The sequence below is a fragment of the Sphaerodactylus townsendi genome, linkage group LG03 (assembly GCF_021028975.2).
Source record: "Sphaerodactylus townsendi isolate TG3544 linkage group LG03, MPM_Stown_v2.3, whole genome shotgun sequence".
Lineage (NCBI taxonomy): Eukaryota > Metazoa > Chordata > Lepidosauria > Squamata > Sphaerodactylidae > Sphaerodactylus > Sphaerodactylus townsendi.
In genome coordinates, this window is record NC_059427.1 from 112,409,715 (window position 1) to 112,431,634 (window position 21,920).

General features: G+C 43.1%; 1 protein-coding gene across 2 annotated transcripts in view; it reads right to left on the reverse strand.

Moving 5' to 3' along the window:
• The window catches only part of PIK3R5 (phosphoinositide-3-kinase regulatory subunit 5), a 70,786-nt gene that overhangs the window by 13,807 nt on the left and 35,059 nt on the right, over nt 1-21,920 (reverse strand). For both annotated transcript variants that reach the window (XM_048490479.1, XM_048490478.1), the window contains exons 2-7: nt 14,143-14,255; nt 9,339-9,439; nt 6,121-6,189; nt 4,932-5,070; nt 3,338-3,407; nt 2,062-2,236 (exon numbers count right to left, since the gene is read on the reverse strand). In XM_048490479.1, coding sequence (XP_048346436.1) covers nt 2,062-2,236; nt 3,338-3,407; nt 4,932-5,070; nt 6,121-6,189; nt 9,339-9,439; nt 14,143-14,242 — 654 coding nt within the window. In that variant the 5' untranslated portion in view covers nt 14,243-14,255. The remainder of the gene's footprint in view (nt 1-2,061; nt 2,237-3,337; nt 3,408-4,931; nt 5,071-6,120; nt 6,190-9,338; nt 9,440-14,142; nt 14,256-21,920) is intronic.

Here is a 21,920-nt window from a genome sequence, read left to right on the forward strand (position 1 = left end):
GTTGTGTAATAATGTCAGACTAGAATTGGGGAATCCTTGGTTCTACTCCCTGCTTGCCATAACACTACGTGACAATGGGCCACACATTCTCTCTCAACCCAAACAACCTCACAGGGTTGCTGTGTTGATAAAATAGAGGATGGGATAAGTATGCATGCTGCGCTGAGCTCCTTGAAGGAAGGGCAGAACATTTTTTTACTGAATGAATAAGTAAATGATGAATATTAATTATTATCATCTAGTCTGTAATTTGTCCTTTTTGGATAAAGTGATTGAGAGAATGATTGTAGTCTTCCTAGATGACTCATTTGCTTGGCTTTCTTTGCTGATCTCCATATGAATGTAAACAAGGGCTTTGCCTCCTTGTGGCTCTCTCACTGGGTTTATCTGCTGCCTTTGATACAATGGAACATGCCATCTTGTTGAGACTTTTAGAGGTAGGAGTGAGTATTAGGATGTGCTTTGAATTGGTTTATATCCTTCCTTCCAGAGCTGGACTCAGAGGGTCCCTGTTGCAATGTAGTTTTTATCGCTGTGGGAATTGTGTATGGGGGGGGGGGGGGTAGTCCACAAGGCTCACTGTTGTAGCCCCACACGATTTCATTGCTACATTCAGCTTTTAGGATAAATCATCCATGGCATCAGTGTCATGCTAGTTTTCTCTGTATTGTCTCAACTTTAGTATACATGCTAAAAGCCAGTTTATAGCACCAGGTATATAACAATTGGAATTGCTCCTCTCAGCTAGACAATCAATCCTGGGCTATGTGGGAGGCTTCTTGCCTGGCGCTCCACTAATAAAGGCAATATTAAATTAAAATCCATGAAAGCTAATGGGCATATAATAATTAACCATTAGATGACAATGTTACATGTCCTCCTGAATAATTCCAACTAGCACAACTAGCAGAATCTGAATGAAGCAGAAGCCTTCCTAACAACTTCAGGAAGGCTATTTCATAAAATAGGAACAGCCATTGAAAAAGGTATATATTCTGTATCTCCTCTAGTTCTCAGGCCAGTGGTTCACTGAATATATGGAGAGGAGCAAAAACACTGCGGCCTCCACATCTCCGCATGACAATTAGGTTATCTGGTAGGGGTGACTGTATGAACTTTCCTTACCCATCATCAACAAAGCTTATGTTTAAAATGAAGAGAACTACTGCATGTAGTAAAAGCAAAAGGCTCCAGCACTGAGACATCTTGGGTAGCAAGTAAGGAAAAAGGCTCTACTTGAAACTTTCAATGGAGAGTTGGCTCTGAGACTCACTGCTATTCAGAGTTGACATTACTGATCTAAGCAACAACTCACTGCTCAATAGGGTTGCCTGGTTTCCCACTGTAATAGAACACCTCCAGCTACCAAACCCCACTTTCTGCAGCTGATCTGTTGGCAAGCAGAAAAACATTCATTTAAAAAATCACCTTCAGGATGATGGCGTACTATCATCTGATAGAAACCTGGAAGTGACATCACATTACTCTAGGAACCATCATAAAACCCTGTGATTTTACCATGGAGATTTTGAGGGTTCCCAGAGAGGTATGACATAACTTCCAGAATTTCTCCAAAGTGATGTCACACTATCTCACTATGTCACCCTATCACATGACACCATCCACCCCTGACTTCCACTGGGTGCCAGCCATTGGTGGTAACCAGACTACCCAAATAAAGAATAAACAGTCTCCTCATACCATTACAAGGCATGCAACCTGTAGCCACCAATACTATCATAAGATTCCCAGTGTAAAGTTAGAAGTTCAACTAAATAACCATGTGGTACTACAAGAAGACAAACAGCTCTGATCACGGGAGCCTTTTGTTGATAAATACTTGAGGGATGTCAGTTCTCTCTTGCAGTCTCCAAGGAAGTTATTTGGTGATGTTCATTATCAAACTTTCTGATTAAAACAGCTGGCAATCCCAACATTACTTCATTCTCCATGTTCATGGCGAACACTTTGTGTAGGAAAATATCTCACAAAAAGCTATTATGCATGTTAGTGCATCAGAGGAGAATTCATGGCTTTGACTGTTGCAGGCTCTCTCCCTACCTTCAGAGCATGACGAAGTCCCACCAGATCACAACTGGTTCCAAAGTTAGCTTGGTAGATGTGTTCAAGGAGGGTAACTAGTAGCATGTGCTGGGAGTAATCTACAGTGCTAAGCCTTTCAGCAACTGAGAGAAACTCCCTGTGAACTTCGGAAGGGTTCAGTAACAAAACTGTTCTGAGGAAAAAAAACAAGACAATCAACAGTGGACAACCTGATTCAGAAACAGAGACTGTTTGCTGTATGTCTGGCATGGGGTCATCACTCTCATGATCAAAAGACCACTATCAAAGCAAGCTTTTTTTAAAAGTCCAGAAACAAATAAGATTTAAAATGCCAGCAGGTGGCACTGTTCTTCTAGTTCGTGGAGGGGCTTGCTTGCATGACTTTCCACGTTTTGAAAACATCAGTATTAATGCAGGCACTGTTCAGGCTTTTTGAGTAGTAAGTAGTCAGACTATGGAAAAGAAACAACACAGCAGCTCCTATCAGCCATTCCTCCAACCCACCCCCCTGCTGTCCACGGTTAACAGATTACTTTCAGTGACTGGTCAGAATGCAAGGTTGGGGATGGGGGAGTGGATTCCAAACATCTGCCCATCCTTGATCCATTCAGGCCAACTTGTCTGTGTTGATCATTCTAGAACTGCATCATGGGCCTTTATTTGACTTCAGATGCTCCCCTGAGGATGTGGCAATCTCTAGAGCTGTCTCTTCCTGATGAAACTATGCAAATCAGTACCCAAGGTAGGGCCTTTCCTGTGGTCTAACCCAATTGTGGTACACCTTCCCGCAGAGCTCTACTTACTTTATGCCTACTCTAGCAGCACTCAGACACTAGATTAAGACATTTTTAACCTTCAGGATTATACTGACGGATCTGTTTCATGCCTCTTCCTGCTTGGTTTTATGCTGATGTATTCAAACACCCCCTCTCTTTACTGTCTCCCACCCCTTTTCTGGTTACTGTTATTGGATTTGTTTCTTGATTTTAAAGTGCCAGTATATATATACACACACATGTGCAAACACACCCACACACAAATTAAATTATCCCTCCCCCACCCAAATCCAAGATCTTGTGTCATTCTGGTAGGCAGGATGGCATAACAGCAGATATCTTCTGCATCTGCTCAGAGTTTCTTTAGGTTCCATGGCTGAGCCCTAGCGCAACAAACCCCCAAGAAACCAGGCCCATGGTAAAATTCAGAAAACATCCCATAATGCTCCATTCTTGAGATAATTAATAGAAAGCAAATACTGATGTGTGATACTTACATAATAGACCTCTCTGAGCTTTTTGCAGACAGACCATGCTCTGCCCTCACCATCCTTTGAAAGGTAATCCCTGGAAGGAAAACAAATCAGTAGAGCCATACAGACTTGCACAGTTGTCGTACCCAACATTTTGACATGTGGTTCCAAAGCAGTTTCCATAGCACAACAATAATATTTCTAAGCGGGGAAAAGAAATCAAAAAAACAAGGAACAGCCCACACAAAGCACAAAACAAAAAGTATCAAAAGACCATCACCCAACACAGAAGTCACGGTATAACTCATCAACAAGCCAACAGAGAGTAGCCACATCCAGTTTGTCAGGCAAACAGACTTTAGACAAGAAAATTTTCTGGCCTGTAATGGAAACTCATTAGATTGCAAAAACAATGGAGTATACTGGCTGGGTATATCAGGTCTCAACTCACTGATTCCAACCATGCCTCAGTTATGAATTCACTAAGTGGACTCAGATAACCAATATCCTCTCAGCTTCATATTCACACCCCATCTGAAGTATGGTAATAATGTGGTGTAGTGGCCAAGAGCAGTGGCTAAGAGCAGGTGCACTCTGATCTGGAGGAACCGGGTTTGATTCCCAGCTCTGCCGCTTGAGTTGTGGAGGCTTATCTGGGAATTCAGATTCGCCTGTGCTCTCCCACACATGCCAGCTGGGTGACCTTAGGCTAGTCACAGTTCTTTTGAGCTCTCTCAGCCCCTCCTACCTCACAGGGTGTTTGTTGTGAGGGGGGAAGGGCAAGGTGACTGTAACCCCTTTGAGTCTCCTACAGGAGAGAAAGGAGGGGATATAAATCCAAACTCTTCTTCTTCCTACCTTACATACCTGCAATAAGGAATACTAACACTGTATGCCAAGTGCTTTAAACATACAAAAAGCATCATATAAGTGCCAAGGACTTGTCACTGTTTAAATAACTTAACCCACATGCTTGCAGTGTCTGCCTACTTGTGGGGTCGCACAAAGGTGGCACACAGATTCATGTAGGCTGTGATTGATCCATCTTTTAAAATGTTATGCCTGCCATCTAGAAAAGTGACATGGGCAGCCTCTACATACATATAATAATGGTTTAAAACAGTTGTCAACATGAATGTTTCGCAATTACTACTTTTCTGGCACTATCTCTTGCATGTCAAATGCAGGCTGCTACATTCTGTAAGGTAGTGTGACCTTTATGACTGGTCATACAGTTCAGTAAATGTACTAGGGTAGTTTTAGGTATTTCTGTCATCTTACACATGAGAGGAATGCTGGAAATATTTTTGGCCCAGTTGTATGAGATCTGGGTGAGCTTCTGAGATACAGCCTGAGATACAGCCTGGGTGGGGTCAGAGGCAGTAAAGCTTTGGTGCAGACTGAATGGCAAGAGCCAGAGGACTCTTGGCTGTTGGCTCATGGTTCAGAGTGGATGGTTTAGCCTAACCATACTGGGGAAGGGTTGTAAGGTGCTTGATTCCCCAGCAGGATCAAAAGTATACCAGCACAAAATTTGTCCAATCAAGAAATCAGCTAAATTAAATCAACATTTCAAGGTCTGGGGAATCCATCTGCAACACAGGACATGGCTTCCTACCTGGGGCATTGAGCTCATTGTCAATAAAAGTCAGCAGTTCCTGGCAGATATTACAGTATGGCATAGGCCAAGTGAGAAAATCACGGTAGGTCCTCCTAGCTCTCCAAAGCAGGTCACAATTGGAAGGGAAGTGTGAGGTCTGCCAAGAAAACAGAAATAGCCAAAAATAAATCACACCTGGCAATATGATGGTGACCATTCACAACAGTTACATATTAATTCAGATGTGGAGATCCATAGGCTGTAGCCATACACTCCATGTGGCAGCTGACACAACTGAGGCCAAATAGCTAAGGCATGAACATCATGAGGAAACAAGTGATGATAAGCTATAGGATACATGTCTACTTTATGCAGCATTTGCTGATATTGCTTGGGCCATTGCTCCCCCCTCACTTCCCACCATAAAAGACAATCAGTATTTGGGCAAAGTGTAGAGGTGTTGGATTCAAGACTTTTCTTTAATAGTTTTCCTTTTTATGTTGATATATTGATCTATTGATAGATCGATATATTGATCTATTGATAAGATTAAAGATAAAAATTAAAGGTTATGCTAAAAATTAAAGTATGTATGGGTGATAGAGAACCCATGAAATATGCAACCCCCAGACACGAGCAAAAGGCCAGCTGATGGGTAATGCTTGACTTACTACAAAGGATGGTGGGTAATAATGCAGAACATGCCGCAAAACAAAGACTCCCTGGCCAACTCTCTTTGAAGTCACTGGAACCTTGCTGTGCATAAACAGTCAGTGAAAACAACCCAGCAGTGAGGAATGGGCTCAGAAAAACAGGACAAGTGAGCAGTAAAGATTCAATTTGTGGAATCTTGTGCAAGAGCTCCCCAAAGCCTGGAGCTATTATTGGCCCCATATTGCTCCTTTCCACATAGTTCCTCTGTAATACTGGACAAAAGAAATGTATAATATAGCACCATTGCATGCAGAATTTGCCTGCCTCAGTTCACAATTCTCTTGCAAGCTGCAGTCAAATTGATGTTACACAATGTTTAAAAAATGTCATTAGGGAGATGTTGGGGAGATACTTTGGCTGGTAATAGCTATGCATCACTTGTAAGAGATAACGATGCCCTGAGCCTTGTGATTAAAACAACAACAACCTGGAGCAATGAAAAGGAAGTGCCTGCCTAGAGGCTGAACATACCAAATGCAACCACAGAACTTACATACAGGACAGCTGAACCGAAGAGCAAGGCCAGTGGAATGAAGAGATCATAGTCGCATTTCTTTTGGACCTGCAGAAAGGCACAGAAGGGAAATGAGGACTGATAAGCAAAAAAAAAAAAAAAGCCCTCCAAAGTCATACAGATCCAGCAGTTCTAGAAGACAATAGGGATGGGGCTTAGCATGACAGTCATACCTTTGTAACATCCTCTGGGCCAGGGGTCTGAAACCTGCAGCTCTCCAGATGTTCATGGACGACAAATTTCATCAGCCCCTGCCAGCATGGCCAATTGGCTGATGAGAATTGTAGTTCATGAACATCTGGAGAGCCGCAGGTTGCAGACCCCTGCTCTGGGCCTACCCCATGGAAATGATAAGTGACAGGAGGTTTCTAATGAGGGAGAATCAGATGAAGGAAAACAGAAAATACAGTTGAAGAAGGAGAAGAAGAGAAAAATTAGTACTGGAAAAGAAAATAGGAGGTTGAGAAAAAAGAAACCGTTTGATTATATTTTGTTACAGCATTAATAAATAAATGTGTTCAGAGTTTGTGAATTCTTAGACATTTAATAATTTTTAGCATTAAATAAAAGTATAGAAATATCTACATTAACCAGCGTCTCTGCCTCTTTCCCACACATTTGAAGTTTTAAGACCAGGCAGGCCCTGACCCTCAGACAGCTCTGCTGCTTTACACATTTACTGGATCCAGTGGAACTCCCACATAGCGACTTTTTGAACCCAACCACACCACCCTAGGTTGTTTGTCCCGCTAATCCTCTTTAGCATGTGGGGTGATCCTGGGGTCCGTTGACAGTAAGGACACCCTCCACCAAGCAAGTTAGAGAAGAAGAGTCATGATAGAGTCACAATGCTGCCATAATAATAACAATAACAACATGTAGCCTGTCAGTGAGTTCCAACAAAGTGGTTTGCTTTCATGTCAACTACACAAGAAATCTTGAAGTCCTCATCTACCTCATCTTTTCCAATTATATAAAAACTCTTAAGTTGGAAAATTCCTGGAGATTTGGAAGGTTGAGTCCTGGGAAGGTAGATAGGTGGATAGGTGAGGGTATGTCATATGTCTACCCTCCAAAGCTGCTAATTTCTCCAAGGGAAGTGATCTTTATCATCTGGATATCATGTGTAATTTCTGGAGACCTCCAGGCCCCACCCTCAATGCCTCTTTAATGTAGCAAATGCTGAATGTATTATCTTGAGAACAGTTCCTTAAGAATGAGCACTCCCATTGACCCTCCCAAGCAAAGAAAGTGATCCTTGACTGTACAGAGATAGACGATAGCCAGTCTGGCCCCAGCGAAAGGATTTGCCTGAGATAAGGGACAATGCTTCATTAGCATATGGCCAGTAGATTATTCACATTATTAGCACCCATCCAAATGAAAGATACTGGAGCGAAAGAGGGTTTTAAGGAGGCGCATCCGGAACAAGGAAAGATTCAGCTCAGCAAGTTAAATCAAATATGTAGCCCACAGACGATCCTGGGGAGAAAGAGGGGAAGGCCCTCATATAATTCCTCTTTGCTAGCATTTGCATCTCAAGTGGGAGAGCTATACACACGATGAGTAAACAAGAAGAAGTCTACCACTTGTCCTTTTTTTCATAGGAAGTTACTAGAACTTGCTTTAACTGTTGCTAAGTAACAACCAGGCTGGTCAGTACAGAATCCACACCGAATGAAGCAAAGCACTAGACTTTACAATTATTATACAGCATCTTAGTTCCTAGGAGGCGACGGAATCACTCTATATCATCTAAGCAAGGATGTGATTTTTCCTGCTCTTTCAAGACACCTTAACATTTTACACACCCTGACTCTGCAGCAGGTGGCTCAGCTCCCATCTCCATGCAGACTCTTCACCTGTTCTTGCTGCAGATATCTGCACTTTTTGACCCATAGTTCTATTTTTAGGACACAAAAGTTTAGAATAGCCAGGGCAAATAGCAGGAAGTCATACGGCCTGACAGGAATTAAAAAAAAAGAAAAACAAAGGGTCTATCTACCAGTTACAGGAAGTACATGTATATACTAATCCTCTTGCAGCAGCTTGGCTGTGACCCCATTTCAGGCAGAAACAGGGACAGCCTTCTCAAGTCACAAAGCTGGGATCTCCTTTCTGGATTTTCCTCACCCCACAACAGTAACCAAACAATGGAGGTGGTGGCCAGAGCTGCTCAGCTGCTGTCAGTATCAGATGGGAGACAATTGCTCAATAGCAGGGAGGCGGTGCTCAAGACAGGAAGTCGGAAACCTCCACTTGACTATCAGGTTGCTTGACCCAGGTGCCAAGAACTCATTCTCTTCCTTCATAACTCTGCTCTCCAACCTGCAGCCCCAACACAACACAGCCAGAGCCAGCTGACTCCAAAATGCTCCACTACTGCAAGCTTTTGCTCAGCATCTGCATCAATAAGCAAGGAACACCCTTGCAGGGGTGAGAGGAATCTAAATAGTGCCTCTACAGTGAAAAAAGCACAATACTAACTCAATCAAACAACTGACAATTTGGTGCTTTCTAAAAGGAAATGCTTTCTAAAAGGCAAAGCGAGCTCCCAGAAGGATTCAACTCACACAGGGAAAAGTTAGCTGGGTAAAAGCATTCAAGACTAAACCAGATTTGTTTGGTTCTGGTAGGTTTTCTGGGCTGTGTGGCCGTGGTCTGGTGGATCTTGTAATACGCCTCTGAAGATGCCAGCCACAGATGCAGGCGAAACGTTAGGAACAAGATCCACCAGACCACGGCCACACAGCCCAGAAAACCCACCAGAACCAATTGAATCCGGTCGTGAAAGCCTTCAACCAGATTTGTTTGTTAGTCCGATTCACAAGATACAAAATGGAATATGGCTCAAACAAATTTGTCTGAACATTCAATTCTCTTTCCTTACACAATATAATGACCCTCAAAAAAGGGTCTGAAACTTGATGGTTTGCTCCATGACATGGTAGGACCACTCAGAAATAAAATCTACTTGATGTAAGAACTGTATTTCCATTTCCACAAGAAGTTGAAACCATAGCACCCTAAAAAGCAAAGACCCAAATAAAAACAAAACTTGAATTTGGCACGAGACAAAATGCAATCAGCCACTCTTCTCATCCATATGAAAGACATTCCAGGTTCCAAATGAGCTCTGATGTCAGGCTGGCTGAGAACTATCATCACACACATACCCCATGTCCCAGCTGTCTTACCTCTTCAGTCTTTTGCAGGATTTTCTCTAGAAGGATGAGGTAGTTCCCTGGATCACGACTAACCAGTTCCTGGAGGCTCCAGCAATTCAGACAAAGCCCAGCTAACAAAGACAGCAAAAAAAAATATTCAAATGACACAGCTGGCCGATTGTTGCAAGTGTCTGTAGTCTTTAGCACAGAAGAGGCCCAAGTGCCTTGAAGTGGCCAGGCAAATCCTGCTCCACCCCCTACCCTTCACCTACCCATGCCAGCTAGGCCTCTAACAGCCTTGCACTCTGGGCACCATGCAGCTGGTATGAAGGGCAGCCCTCAGCCCCATTTCCTGCTCCTGGACAGCAGTGGAAGCCACTCTTACTTGCTGTTTACACCTAACTTGTGGGAAAATGTCTTTGAGGGCAAAGTCTTTCTGTCCTGTTAAAACAGCAAATGATTTCTGCTCATCTTTAGCATTTAATCACACCTTTCCAGTGATCTCTTCGTGTGTGATTGCATGTAGCTATTTGTTTTCATGATGCAGCATCCTTCAGCCAAGCAACTAATGTTGACATGGCAAAGTATGTAATTGTGCACAGATGCTTTGCTTGAGGTCCCATCTTTCACAGGTGCTAGAAAAGATATTCTGAGGCTAGGAGAGATGATGCCAGTCAGTACTGCTGTTACTGGCTAGATGAACCAGGGTTCTGACCCAGTACACAGCATCTTTGCATGTTCATTGCCAACTCTCATACAGGCCTGCTCCAAAAACAGCATAAATATGGCTCAGGGTGGTGCTGAAACAGTTACAGTTTCCTTGCAGTGGTTTCAGAAGTTGTTGAGAGCGAGTTATAAGCTGCCTTTTATTTTACAAAGGAATCGAGAAAGGAAATGCTAACCATACAAGCTGGCTCAAGGAGACAGCACCCACAGCAGCAGCAAGAAGTTCTTTTTGTAAGGAATGAAGCGTGATTCTGAGAAAAACACCCTGAGCCACATCTGTTCTGAGATGTTTGCAATAATGTGGGTAGTTGCCACCCAGATATAGGTGTGGTACTGCAGTGTTTATATACACTCTAAGGTTGCATCCAGGCAACAAACTTCCTCTACAGCTGAATTAGCACTAAAAGTACCTTAACAGGTGCTTTTAACAGATGCCAGCTAGATCAGGGGTCCAGTGCTACCATCCCTGCCCTGGCTGTACTGTCCATGCTCATCTTGCCAGTCTCTGGGCTGTCATTTGGACTACCAGCAATCAGTGCCATGGAGCCAGATCTGGTATGGCTGGCATGGGCTTCATCAATCTGCCCTATAAAAAGGAAAAAGAAATGCCCCTCCATCTGGAAGTTTCCCTAGGAATCCAATACAAAAGGGAAAAATGAAAACACTGGCTGCAAGCACACGTTTGATTTGAACTATAGCAGCTCTCTTTTGACTACTTCACTGGGAAACAACTTGGCTGGCCAAGTTGTTCAGCTCCACTATAACAATTTCTACACTTGATGTTAGAAAAATGGGTAACCTAATGGATTCCTGTGCTAGACAGGACACTATTCTGTCCCAGAGAGAAAAATCAGCCACTCAGATGAGCCCATAAGAGTGCTCCAGCATGCAATCACCTTTGAAAAGGGGGATGAGATGTTAGAGTTCTACCTCAGGGAGAAGGGGGAGGTGAGTTCTACCTCAGGGAGAAAACAGTGTCAGCTTAGGTCTGGCTCAGGAAAAAGAGCAGGCAGAGTGAAAGGTAGCTCTTCCTGGTAGTATGGCAGAGTGGTTTAGCTCTATCTCTGGGAGAGAAAAGAGTGTTCAACGGTTAGGCCTGTCTCTGGTGATGAACAGACCTTGTACAATTTAGTCTGATTACAGGGGGAAAGGCAGGTTGGAGTGCCTGGAATCCTGTGTGTGAGAGAGGCTCCAACCTAGTGGCTAGTCAGTAAAAAGTCTGTCTGTGCCTGAAAGCACTGCAGAAAAGTCTAACTATTCTCAGAAGTCTAAACTTTACATTTTTGTGCCTCAGCCAAGTTCTGCTTTTTCTATCTGAAGATCAGTGTTGTTAGTTTGTTCCTCTACAACCAACCTGTAAATTAATAAACCTTCTTAGTTGTTTACACATTAATTCAGCCTCAACAATCTCAATAATCTCCTTGTGCACCACAAAGCTTACCTCACAGCAGCGAACCCAAAGCCTATATACTCGCTACCAGTGGTGGGATTCAGCAGGTTTGCACCACTGAGGCAAAACCAGATGTTAAGATGGTGCTTGTAAACAGCCAGTTGTTAAATTATTTGAATCCAACCACCAGAACCGGCTGTTAAATTATTTGAATCCCACCACTGCTTGCTACCCTGTAGAACACCGGGAAACTGAGGAGGTTTATAGTTCAAAACAAACCTAGATCCCAAAAATCTTAGGAGGCTGTTTCCTCTCAGTAGGAAAAAAAAGGCTTGTCACAATTCCCCAAACACAGAGGGTCATTTTCTCTCTCATATGTGACATGGGCATTTTCACAGATACTTTTTCCATGATGCCAGAAGAAAAGAGTCCTTGACCCAGGGCTATTGGCACAGAGCTTCCTGACTGTAATGGAGCCAAGTAGAATCATGTGTTTGATGTGTGTTTTTTCTTGTGATGATGTTTTTTCTTGCTTGCAGGATAAGAGGGGGTTGGAAAGGAATGGACTGGCAGAGTTGAAGGGAGGCACACAGGTGGATCTTAAAGCCACTCCTCCTTTTTTGCATTTTTAGTGGTACTGATACCAGGCAAGAGAGAATTTTCACACCTCTATGAACATTAAGGGTGTTTAAAAGATATGCAAGACTTTTCATGTTCTCATGTGCAACTGTGCAAAATTCAAGATCATTAGTTCCTGGGATGGCCAGCAAGGCTCCAGAATGAGGGAATGTGCTGGAGAGTGGGCTTTTCCTGTTTTACTGGTAGTGCTGTTCCTGCTCACATATCTCTGCCATCCCCTATGATGACTGCATACCAGCATTGCAAAACGTGCAAGAAATCTCACATGTATTCAAAGGCCACCATGCAAGGAACTTGCTCTCTAGCATGTACCAATATGAGGCATGAGAGATACACGGTAGCGGTACGCAGCCTGAAAGTCCTGAACTGAAAAGACACGTGAAAATTTCGGTTTTGGATTGTTACTGTGATTTCTGAAGGGGCAGACATAAATCAGCCCCACAGCTGCTGCTCTGACTTCTTCACAGGGATGGGAGGCTCCCCCCCACGCCAACATCAGGAATTTCATAAACAGTAATAGTAGTAATATGATACCTTTTAGTAGACACCCAGCATGAAGCAATTAGATGATTATTTCATCACATGCAGTTACATACACATTCTTTTTTAAAATCAAATTATTATCAAAGATTGTAATAACAGCTGTGACAGACATTTTATGCAAAGAAAGACTTCCTCACTTTGTGAAAGGAGACTGCAGACCACAATAAGGAAGGACAGCAAGTGAACAGCTTTCAGTAGAAAGCGTGGAAAAATATTGTCATCAAGTTACTGTAAGATTATTTAAAGAAATCAGATGCCGCCAATGGTCAGTGTTTACTTTTCCTGCTGTGGCACTGTCATTTCCCCCCAATATGAAGCAGCAGAGAGCAGTGTGCTAAGGGCACTTCTTTCTGGGGTCTGTAAAATTGAACCCCTTTGTTCTTTTCACTTGAATTTTAGAAGAGCTTTATATTAGAGGGTAGCCAATGCTCTGTGCCAATTTGTGGCCATTATCTTTAAAAACAGCTGCACCAAACCCTCACCTTGGCTCACCCATTGAAAATGGTCCTGAAATTCCAGAACATCCCTTCCCCAAATCCCAAGCCAGTACTGTCCCACTCGAAAATCAGACACTAGCAGTCAAGAATGTTGTTGTTCAGGGGTCTGCAACCTGCGGCTCTCCAGATGTTCAAGGACTACAATTCCCATCACCCCCTGCCAGCATGGTCAATAGGCCATGCTGGCAGGGGTTGATGGGAATTGTAGTCCACGAACATCTGGAGAGCCACAGGTTGCAGACCTGGACCTTGTTGAATTGCAGATTCATACTTATAATGAAAATTTTCTCAGCGCACACCCCTAACAGACAGCACTGTACTAATCTGGGCAGAATAGAAGAAGTTCCTCAAAGGAAAAAGTCAAGAAGCGTAGGGTGCTGCATTCCCTGAGAGAAATATGAGGAGAGTAAGATAAACCTGAAGTCTCTCCCATCATCTCCATACAAGCATTACTGATTCTTTCCACCTCAGAACTTTGAGGTGTAGGGATGAGGATTTCAAAATGATGACCTGGCAATGGTGAGACACTTACTCAAGCTCCCAGCTCTAGTCTTCAGCTCCTACTCAGTGTGTCTCCTTCCTGCTAATCCAATTGGACTTTCCTCCAGCCTCCTTTTCCTGTTTTACCCTTTGGATCCAACCAGTAGTTAACATTTGATCCAGCTATTCTGAAGCAGATATTTAAGAACATCTGCTTTTAAAACTAAACCGCCATGATATTTCCCCTATCTTTAAGATCTAAATGAGACATTTTTGCTACCTGATGGGTTGGCTGGGCTCCCAAGCGCTTCTACTAGAAAGAAAAATGAAAGCACTTAAAGAAAAAAGGGCTAACTGGTTTTATTTATTAACTATGGATTCCTCCTTCCACTCATTTATGGTTTGCACATGCACAAATGTCATTAGTACTAGGAATCCAGCAGCATGAATAAATGCCAGGAGCTAAAAAATAAACCAGATGTGTGTTTAGACAGACTGGTGAAGGGAGAGAGAAGACTCTGATAATCCTCACATAGTTATTGTGGAGTTCATTACTTACCTGTCCAAGTATTGGCAGAGATGGCATTTTTACTGAGGCCATGGAGGCACCTCTCCAATGCATGGTGGATCCTATCTTCAGTGCACGTCGTGTGCTGCATTTTAGATTATCTCCTAAACATAAAATATTTAGCCAAGAAAAAATGGTATTAGCCACAGAATACCTTAAAACAAAGCAAAATAAAAAGCCAATCTCTGCCTGTCTGTATATTCCTGCTTGCTTGTCTACAACTTCTGTCATTCAAGAATCCAAAAACTGGACCAATAGGGAACCTGACTCTTTTTTCAATTTGATTCCTCATATAGCCTAGAACAGCGCTTCCCAACCAGGGTTCGGTGGTACCCTGGGGTGCCGTGAGCATGTCCCAGGAGTACCGCGGCAATGCTACTGGCCCCCCTCACTTTTGTGGTGTCTCCCGCCAGTGCCAGCAAGAACATGGAGCTGGCCCATGGGGTAGGGCCTGCCACAAGGTCAGCAGCCACTTCCTGACCCACCCCCAGTGCTTCCCTTCACCCTGGGAGGGGAAAGTGTGGGGGGGGGGATGGCAGGGGTACTGTGAGATATGAAGAGTGAGGTCAAGGGTACCGTGACATCGAAAAGGTTGGGAAACACTGGCCTAGAACAAGATGGCAGCAACAAGAAACAGATCCAAGATCCCCAGCCACTAGATCCTTAAGAAATCCACAGAAGTTTTGAAGGGAGGAAGGATTATAGCTAAGCTTCCTTGTTATGTCCTTTGGATCATCAATGCATCCCCAGTCCTTTCTGATACAAGACAGGAATCTCTGTTAAGGCAAAAAGTGTTCATGAAACAGTTTTTGCAGCATTAATCCACTGTAATCCAATTTAATTCATACCCATCAGGATCTTTTTTTAAAAAAATATTGATTTTATAAACAGTATGAGTACCTGTAAAATGCCCATTCCCTTCTGCCATGTGGCTTGCTGATACCATTCATGACTGATATAATAGCTCATTAGAATATCAACAGGAATATTTATTTCTTTGTTTTCCTAATTTAGTGGCTTCCCTTAAAAACAAGTAACTACTTCCCCACAAACTTGTCCTCCTTCATGTCTTCCTTATTTAGAGATAATATATTGTGATAGTTTGCTGATAACTATAAGGTCCCAAACTTTTCAAACACAAATTTTGGTTTCCTCCACTGTTATTTTATGACAAAGCAACCAGGTATTAATAACCTGCAAATTACATTTTATGAAAATATGATCATCTCCATTATACAACTCTCCATCTTTTCATGTTTCCCAACACACTCTGAGTCAGAATGACTGATCCTGGCATCTTGTCAGTAGACAGTTCATAAAATCAAACTGCAGTGTTCCAAGTCAACTGCTGAAAGTTCTTTTGTCTGATGATAGCTGGTCCACCACACCCAAGCAGTCTTTGCTACTTGTGTTAGGCAAAGATCACCATCACAAGAGGTTTAGCAAGTCACACAGCCAGATGCCTCAGAAGGCTACAAACATACAACAGGACCACCTCCGGTCTGTAAACAAAACTACCACTCTATGATAAGGACAACACGGATGAGGTTATAGGTACCCAAAGATGAAATCAGTACAAAATATATGCTCAACCCCCACCCCACCCTTTCATGTCTTAAGTTAAAACTTATCGGGCAAATGTCACAAGAAAGTGACAACTAAACAAGAGGCATGATTCATACTCTCGGGGTGGCCCAGAAATAGTATTCTCTTATGTCAGCTCATCACAGGATGCCACAAAGTGTGATCAGCGGAAAAGGGAGGCTTTCCTTCCCCAATTGGTCTGTGCAGGCAGGAAGTCTGACCAGCCCTCAATGCAAGTTCTGCCCTTACAAATCTTAGTTTTGTAATCAAGAGCTGACAGCGGGCTTTGGATGGGAAGGAAACCCATTCCCGTAACTAATAGAAAACCACAGATTCTGTTCATGTCACTGTTTCCTAATAAGACTCGGGAGAACACACAAGACTGTCATGATGTGAATTGAGTGTAGCTTGTCTAAGTCCATTAGCTGCATCATGGTACATACTGAACCTGCTATACCCGTCCTAGGCCATTGCCACTGTAAATAGGATCACTTCTTGATCAGATGTCATTCTAAGTATAGGAACACCTGGGACATGATGGTTTCCTTGGTGGTGTAGTCTTTTAGACTATTCCTGGATTTAAAAATAACCATTAGCTGAATTTCCATTTCTAATCATTTCAGGAGGAAAAGCAGAAATATTATCAATGGTCAGTATAGGAAAAAATTAGGGCTGGCTCTTAAATTACCTGTGCAGTGCTATTATTATTATTATTATTATTATTATTATTATTATTATTGTTGTTGTTGTTGTTGTTGTTGTTGTTGTTGTTGTTGTTGTTGTTGTTGTTGTTGTTGTTGTTAAATTTTGTTTAATATCACAGCTACTAAGTCTTTAGCTGACTGTTGGTCTTTCATTTCGATTCGAGTCTCACACAGAGTATAAGCCGACCCGTGTATAAGCCGAGGCACCTAATTTTACTGCCCAAATCTGGGAAAACTTATTGACTGGGGTATAAGCCGAGGTAAAGGGAGCTCCTTATTTGGGCAGTGACATCAGGGGGCGTCACTGCCCAAATAAGGAGCTCCCTCTGCCTGCCAGCTAGCTGGGCTTTGTCAAACCCAGCCCACAGGCAGAGGGAGCTCCTTATTTCGGCAGTGACTCCCCCTGATGTCACTGCCCAAATAAGGAGCTCCCTCTGTGGGGGTTTGAGGAAGCCCAGCCAGCCAGGGTGTCTCAGGGTTCCCCCTTCACTCTCAACAAGCAGCTTCCCAGGCAGGGAGGTTGTCCCGGCCGCCCCCAGCCTCCTTGTGATGTATAGAAAATGGTGACTCACCTATAAGCCGAGGGGGCTTTTCACAGCCTTTAAACAGGGCTGAAAAACTCAGCTTATAGGCAAGTATATACGGTAGTACACTTGTGGACCTCAGCAGGGCTGACTTCTGAATCTGACTGATGTTGTTATTATTATCAACAACATTTATATACCTTTCTGTCTTCGCAAGGACCCACATAATGGCTAAAGAATTAAAATATATATGTTAAAATCATCCATTCAATTGATTTAGAACTTTGTTAAAACCAATTAAAAATGGAGTTTAAATACATAAAGACAGAAAATTAAGATATTGGTCAAGGAGAGTGATCACTGACCACTGAGGAAATGCCCAATGAAACAAAGATGACCTCATCTGCTGGTGGAAAACAGCGACAGAAGGAGATGGACAAATCTCTTGGAGAACGAGCTCCAGAGCTTTGGTACCATGACTAAGAAGGCCATCTTCCAAGTTGTTTCAGAAGGCAGAGGCACCCATAGCAGAATCTCTGAAGGTGACCTTCAAGGTATGTTCACAAATTTCCACTAATCTATGAGTTGACATCAAGGATTTGCATTGTGAAACTGCCAAATACCTCAGGCACTTTCTTAACTGAAGAGTGCTCAGTCTGATCTGATGTGAAATCTGATCAAGGCTGGTGATCAAATGAGAGCCCATGTGGTATAATGATTAGAATGTGTAACTGAAAGCCCAGAAAACTTTGGTCCATCAGCTGCTATGCCATGAGGCAACCAGCAATGAGTCTGTCAATCCATTATACCTCATGGTTGTTGTAAAGTGAAGGAGGGGAGAGAACTATGCATGTTATTGTGAATTTCTTGGAGTAAGGGCACAATTTAAACAACCTCGGGTAAATATATATGCAGAGAAGTACAAATCAGCATTAGGTAGAGATGAAACATGTGTTATGAGGACACAGAGAAATAAATATAACTTCAAAACCACCACAGAGCAGGATATTGGAGATAAGGGACCTATTTACAGCTCACATTCATGTGTTGTTCATAGATGAACAGGAAGACCAAGGAAGTTGGAAACCAATCACAATCCTCAGAAAACTGTTTATCAAAAGGTCCAAAAGACACCAAAAGTTTGACAAACATCCTTTTGACATTGCTCACATGAGACTAACCAACATATCTGATCTTTTAGTTGTGCAGCTATTGCCATAAAGGGGACATCTTTTCTTTAGCAATATGGGACAGGAAGTGCAATGTGGGACAGGAAGTGATAAGACCAAGCTGCCTGTTTCTTGGAAGCCTGAGGTAGCAATCACATACAAATAGCTACTGGATACACAGGTAGAAACAAACTATCCTACTTAGGTTGCAGAGCTGTCACGTATCTTGATTCCTGTGAACCATGTTTAAAATACAATGGGAGAAAACGGGTGTAGAAATGGGGCAATCTTATCATTTTACCATAGAGGTTTTTGCAGGCGCTAGAGCATCATGTTACTTTCAGTTTTCACTGAAAGGGGTGTCACTGCACCAGCATGATGCCAGCCCTGAAGTCCTCACTCCCCAAATGCACTTGCAGATCACTACATGAGGACTGGCAATCCCATCAGGTTGTCATGAGCAGTTTGTAGGAGACAAAACAAGGCAGCAGTTCTTTAGTACGTCAGGGCAGCTATTCTTTAGTAAGTCAGGGCAGAAAGAGAATAAAAACCAAGCCTTTTGTAATATGGGGCATATCCCATTGTGTGGAATAAGTTCACAATGCTTTAATCCTGTGGAATAGTTATAATGCTGAACCCTGATTTGCAAGCACAATGTGAAGATTTGTCCCAAACAGCACAAAGAATTTCAAGAGGTATAGATCTTAAGAGCCAGTTTTTAATGGTTTAAAAACTGTTGTAACCCACCCTGAGCCCTCTGGGATAGGGCGGGATAAAAATATGATAAATAAATAAAATTAGGCTGGAGCATCTTGAGTTTGGCTTTGTAGAGCATTCATAAATCCTTTTGCAGTCAATCTGTGCTATTTTGGGACAGTGCACATTTTCAAAGGGCTAGTTCCTCATCATGTATTGCCTGTTGAGGGGCTCTTTCTGTACTGAAGGGAACTATACCCTCAATGTTCATCCCACAGATATGATCCTTTTTTCAAAGCATATAACTCTTGTAGAGTAGATTTTGTTTTTTGTTAATTTTATTTTTCTATTTTCTTTAACCAAGGTGCTGACATTTCCTTTGGTAGTTTTTGCCTAAACATGAGCAAAATGATTTATAACAGATGTCTCTAAAAATCAATACAGGCCAGCAATGTCTATGTGCACCATTGGTGGTAGTTTGCAAGACTACAAAATCGTAAGTATCTGATCACAACCTTTGAGCAAATCAGTTAATCTCCAGCATAGAATCCTTTTTATTTAGTTTCAAGGTAACTGAGAGCAGATGATGATCACACTTTTCTTAGCACTGCTGTTCTGCTTTCTATCTTATTTCCCTTTCATATGGGGGAAGGAGAGGTTAGAGCGCAATAATCATGCATGGGTTTAATGCTATGGGATTTAGAATGAGAAATCCTCTGCCAAATAGTTGTTAAATATTTATTTCCTGCAACTGGAGTAAATACAAAGACTTTGTCAGTTGCTAACATCATCCAAGTATATCTCTGAAGCGAAGGTGAGATTTCAAGTGCAGCAGCTAAGCAATAATGTCCAGTGGCATAGCGCCAATGGGGCTGGTTGGGGCACAATACCCTGGGCAAAGCAGTGGAAGGGGCATTGCCGGGCCACAGAGGGGGTGGGGCGGGGGGTTCTGAGGGGGTTCCAGGGCAGGGTGGGGGTGGATGGCGCTGCAGCAGGGACACAGGGAGTGCGCACCCCCGGGCTCCGCTTCTGATAATACCATACTCTCTAAAACAAGAGTTGCACAACATGTGACCTGCAGTCTTTTCTCTCCCCCACCCCTAGGCAATTCTGGGTATTTATGTGTCAAGTTCACTTACTTCAGTAGGTATTATTCCCAAGTGAATATGTATCAATCCTAAATACACCATACTCGCTAGAAATGCGCAAGAATGGATTTCTGTCCAAGAAACCTGGGATAGGATGGAGCGGACCATTGGATACTTACTGGGAAGGGTCCTTCTCCTGGGGGTTGTAGACCATCTTAGATGGGTGCTTTCTTGCCCTTTATCTAGGAGGCAGGAAATGACTTTTAAAAACTTCCTGTCTGGTCTTCATCCTCCATTTCGTCAGTATCCATTTGGCATAGCTACTGATCATAGAACATGATAACAAAAACATAAACAACACAGAACAGTACCACCAAACGAGTGGAATTAATGTAATCTGTAACACTTAACTATATACAGTTATACCTCTAACCTGACCTATTCCACGTTAAAGAGGATGGTATGTCTAAGGGACATGTCTAAGGGAGGATGATATGTCTAAGCGAGGGCCAAGATGGTCTACAACCCCCAGGAGAAGGACCCTTCCCAGTAAGTATCCAATGGTCCGTTCTCCTGGAGGTGTAGACCATCTTGGATGGGACCTCCTATAGAAGTGTCCTCCAAAAACGGGAGGGTTAGATATGATCATCCAGGATGTGCTCCAGAACCCTCCATCCAAAGGCGGATTCTGCTGCAGTCCAGGATTGGAGTTTGTAATGTTTTATGAAGGTGGAAGGAGAAGACCATATCGCTGCTTTACAAATGTCTTCTACGGAAGCTCAATTTCGAAAGGCTGCGTTAGCAGATGAACATCTAATGGAATGAGCTGTGATGCCGTGAGGTACTGGTAAATCTGTCGTCTTGTGTGCCTCTATTATACATGCTTTGAGCGTAGAGCTTATAGATGCTGCTGACATCTGGTGTCCTATATTTGGGGGTGAAATGTTGATGAACAGACTGTCCGATTGTCTGATGTTTTCAGTGCAAATAATGAAAGCTTTTACCGCCCTGCATGCATCCAGGTTGTGCCACAATCTCTCTGTAGGGTGAGTGTGTCTCGGGCAGAAATTAGGGATAACAATTTCCTGTTTAAGATGGAAGCTGGAGCTTTGGTCTGAAGGTCGGGTCTGTGCGTAATACCACCCTATCTGGATGGAACACGCAGAAATTGGGATTCACTGATAAGGCTCTCAATTCTGATACTCTTCTGGCCGATGTGATGGCTACAAGGAATAACGTTTTCATTCTCAACCACTTAAGGTGGATGGTTTGTATCGGCTCAAAGGGGGGCTTGGTGAGAGCCGCTAGCACCGTATGTAGCTTCCAGGAGGGAAATCTATGATTCACTGGTGGTTGTATTTGGGATACGCCTTTTAGGAATCTTACTACATCTGGGTGACGTGATGCTGGAACACCTTGGATCTTGGGCCAGATCGTGGATAGTGCCGCTATTTGACGTCGCAAGGTAGCACTCCTCAGACCTAATTCAAGGCCCTCTTGTAGAAATTCAAGAATCAAAGTTATTTTGGGTGAAGTCGGGTCAACACGATGTTTTGATGCCCACTGTACAAAAACCTTCCAGGAAGCATTATAGATCCGCATGGTTGCCGGTCGCCGAGAGGCCATTAAGGTTTCAGTCACTTTAACTGAATATCCCTTGTTTCTTAGTTTTTCCCGTTCAACAACCATGCAGTCAATCGAAACCATTCTGGGTCCGGATGTCTTATGGGTCCTTGAGTGAGCAAGTGTGGAATGTTTGGCAGACGGAAGGCTGGTTTTATGGCTAGTTGTTGAATGACAGAAAACCATGGTCTTCTTGGCCATGCTGGAGCTACCAGGATGATCGATGCTCGAGATGCCATGATCCGTCGTAGCAGTTTTGGGATCACCGGAACTGGGGGGGAACGCATACATCAAGGCGTTGGGCCAATGGGTAGTTAATGCGTCCGTTGCGAAGGCCTTCGGGTCAAAGAACCTCATGACATATTTGGGTATTTGATGATT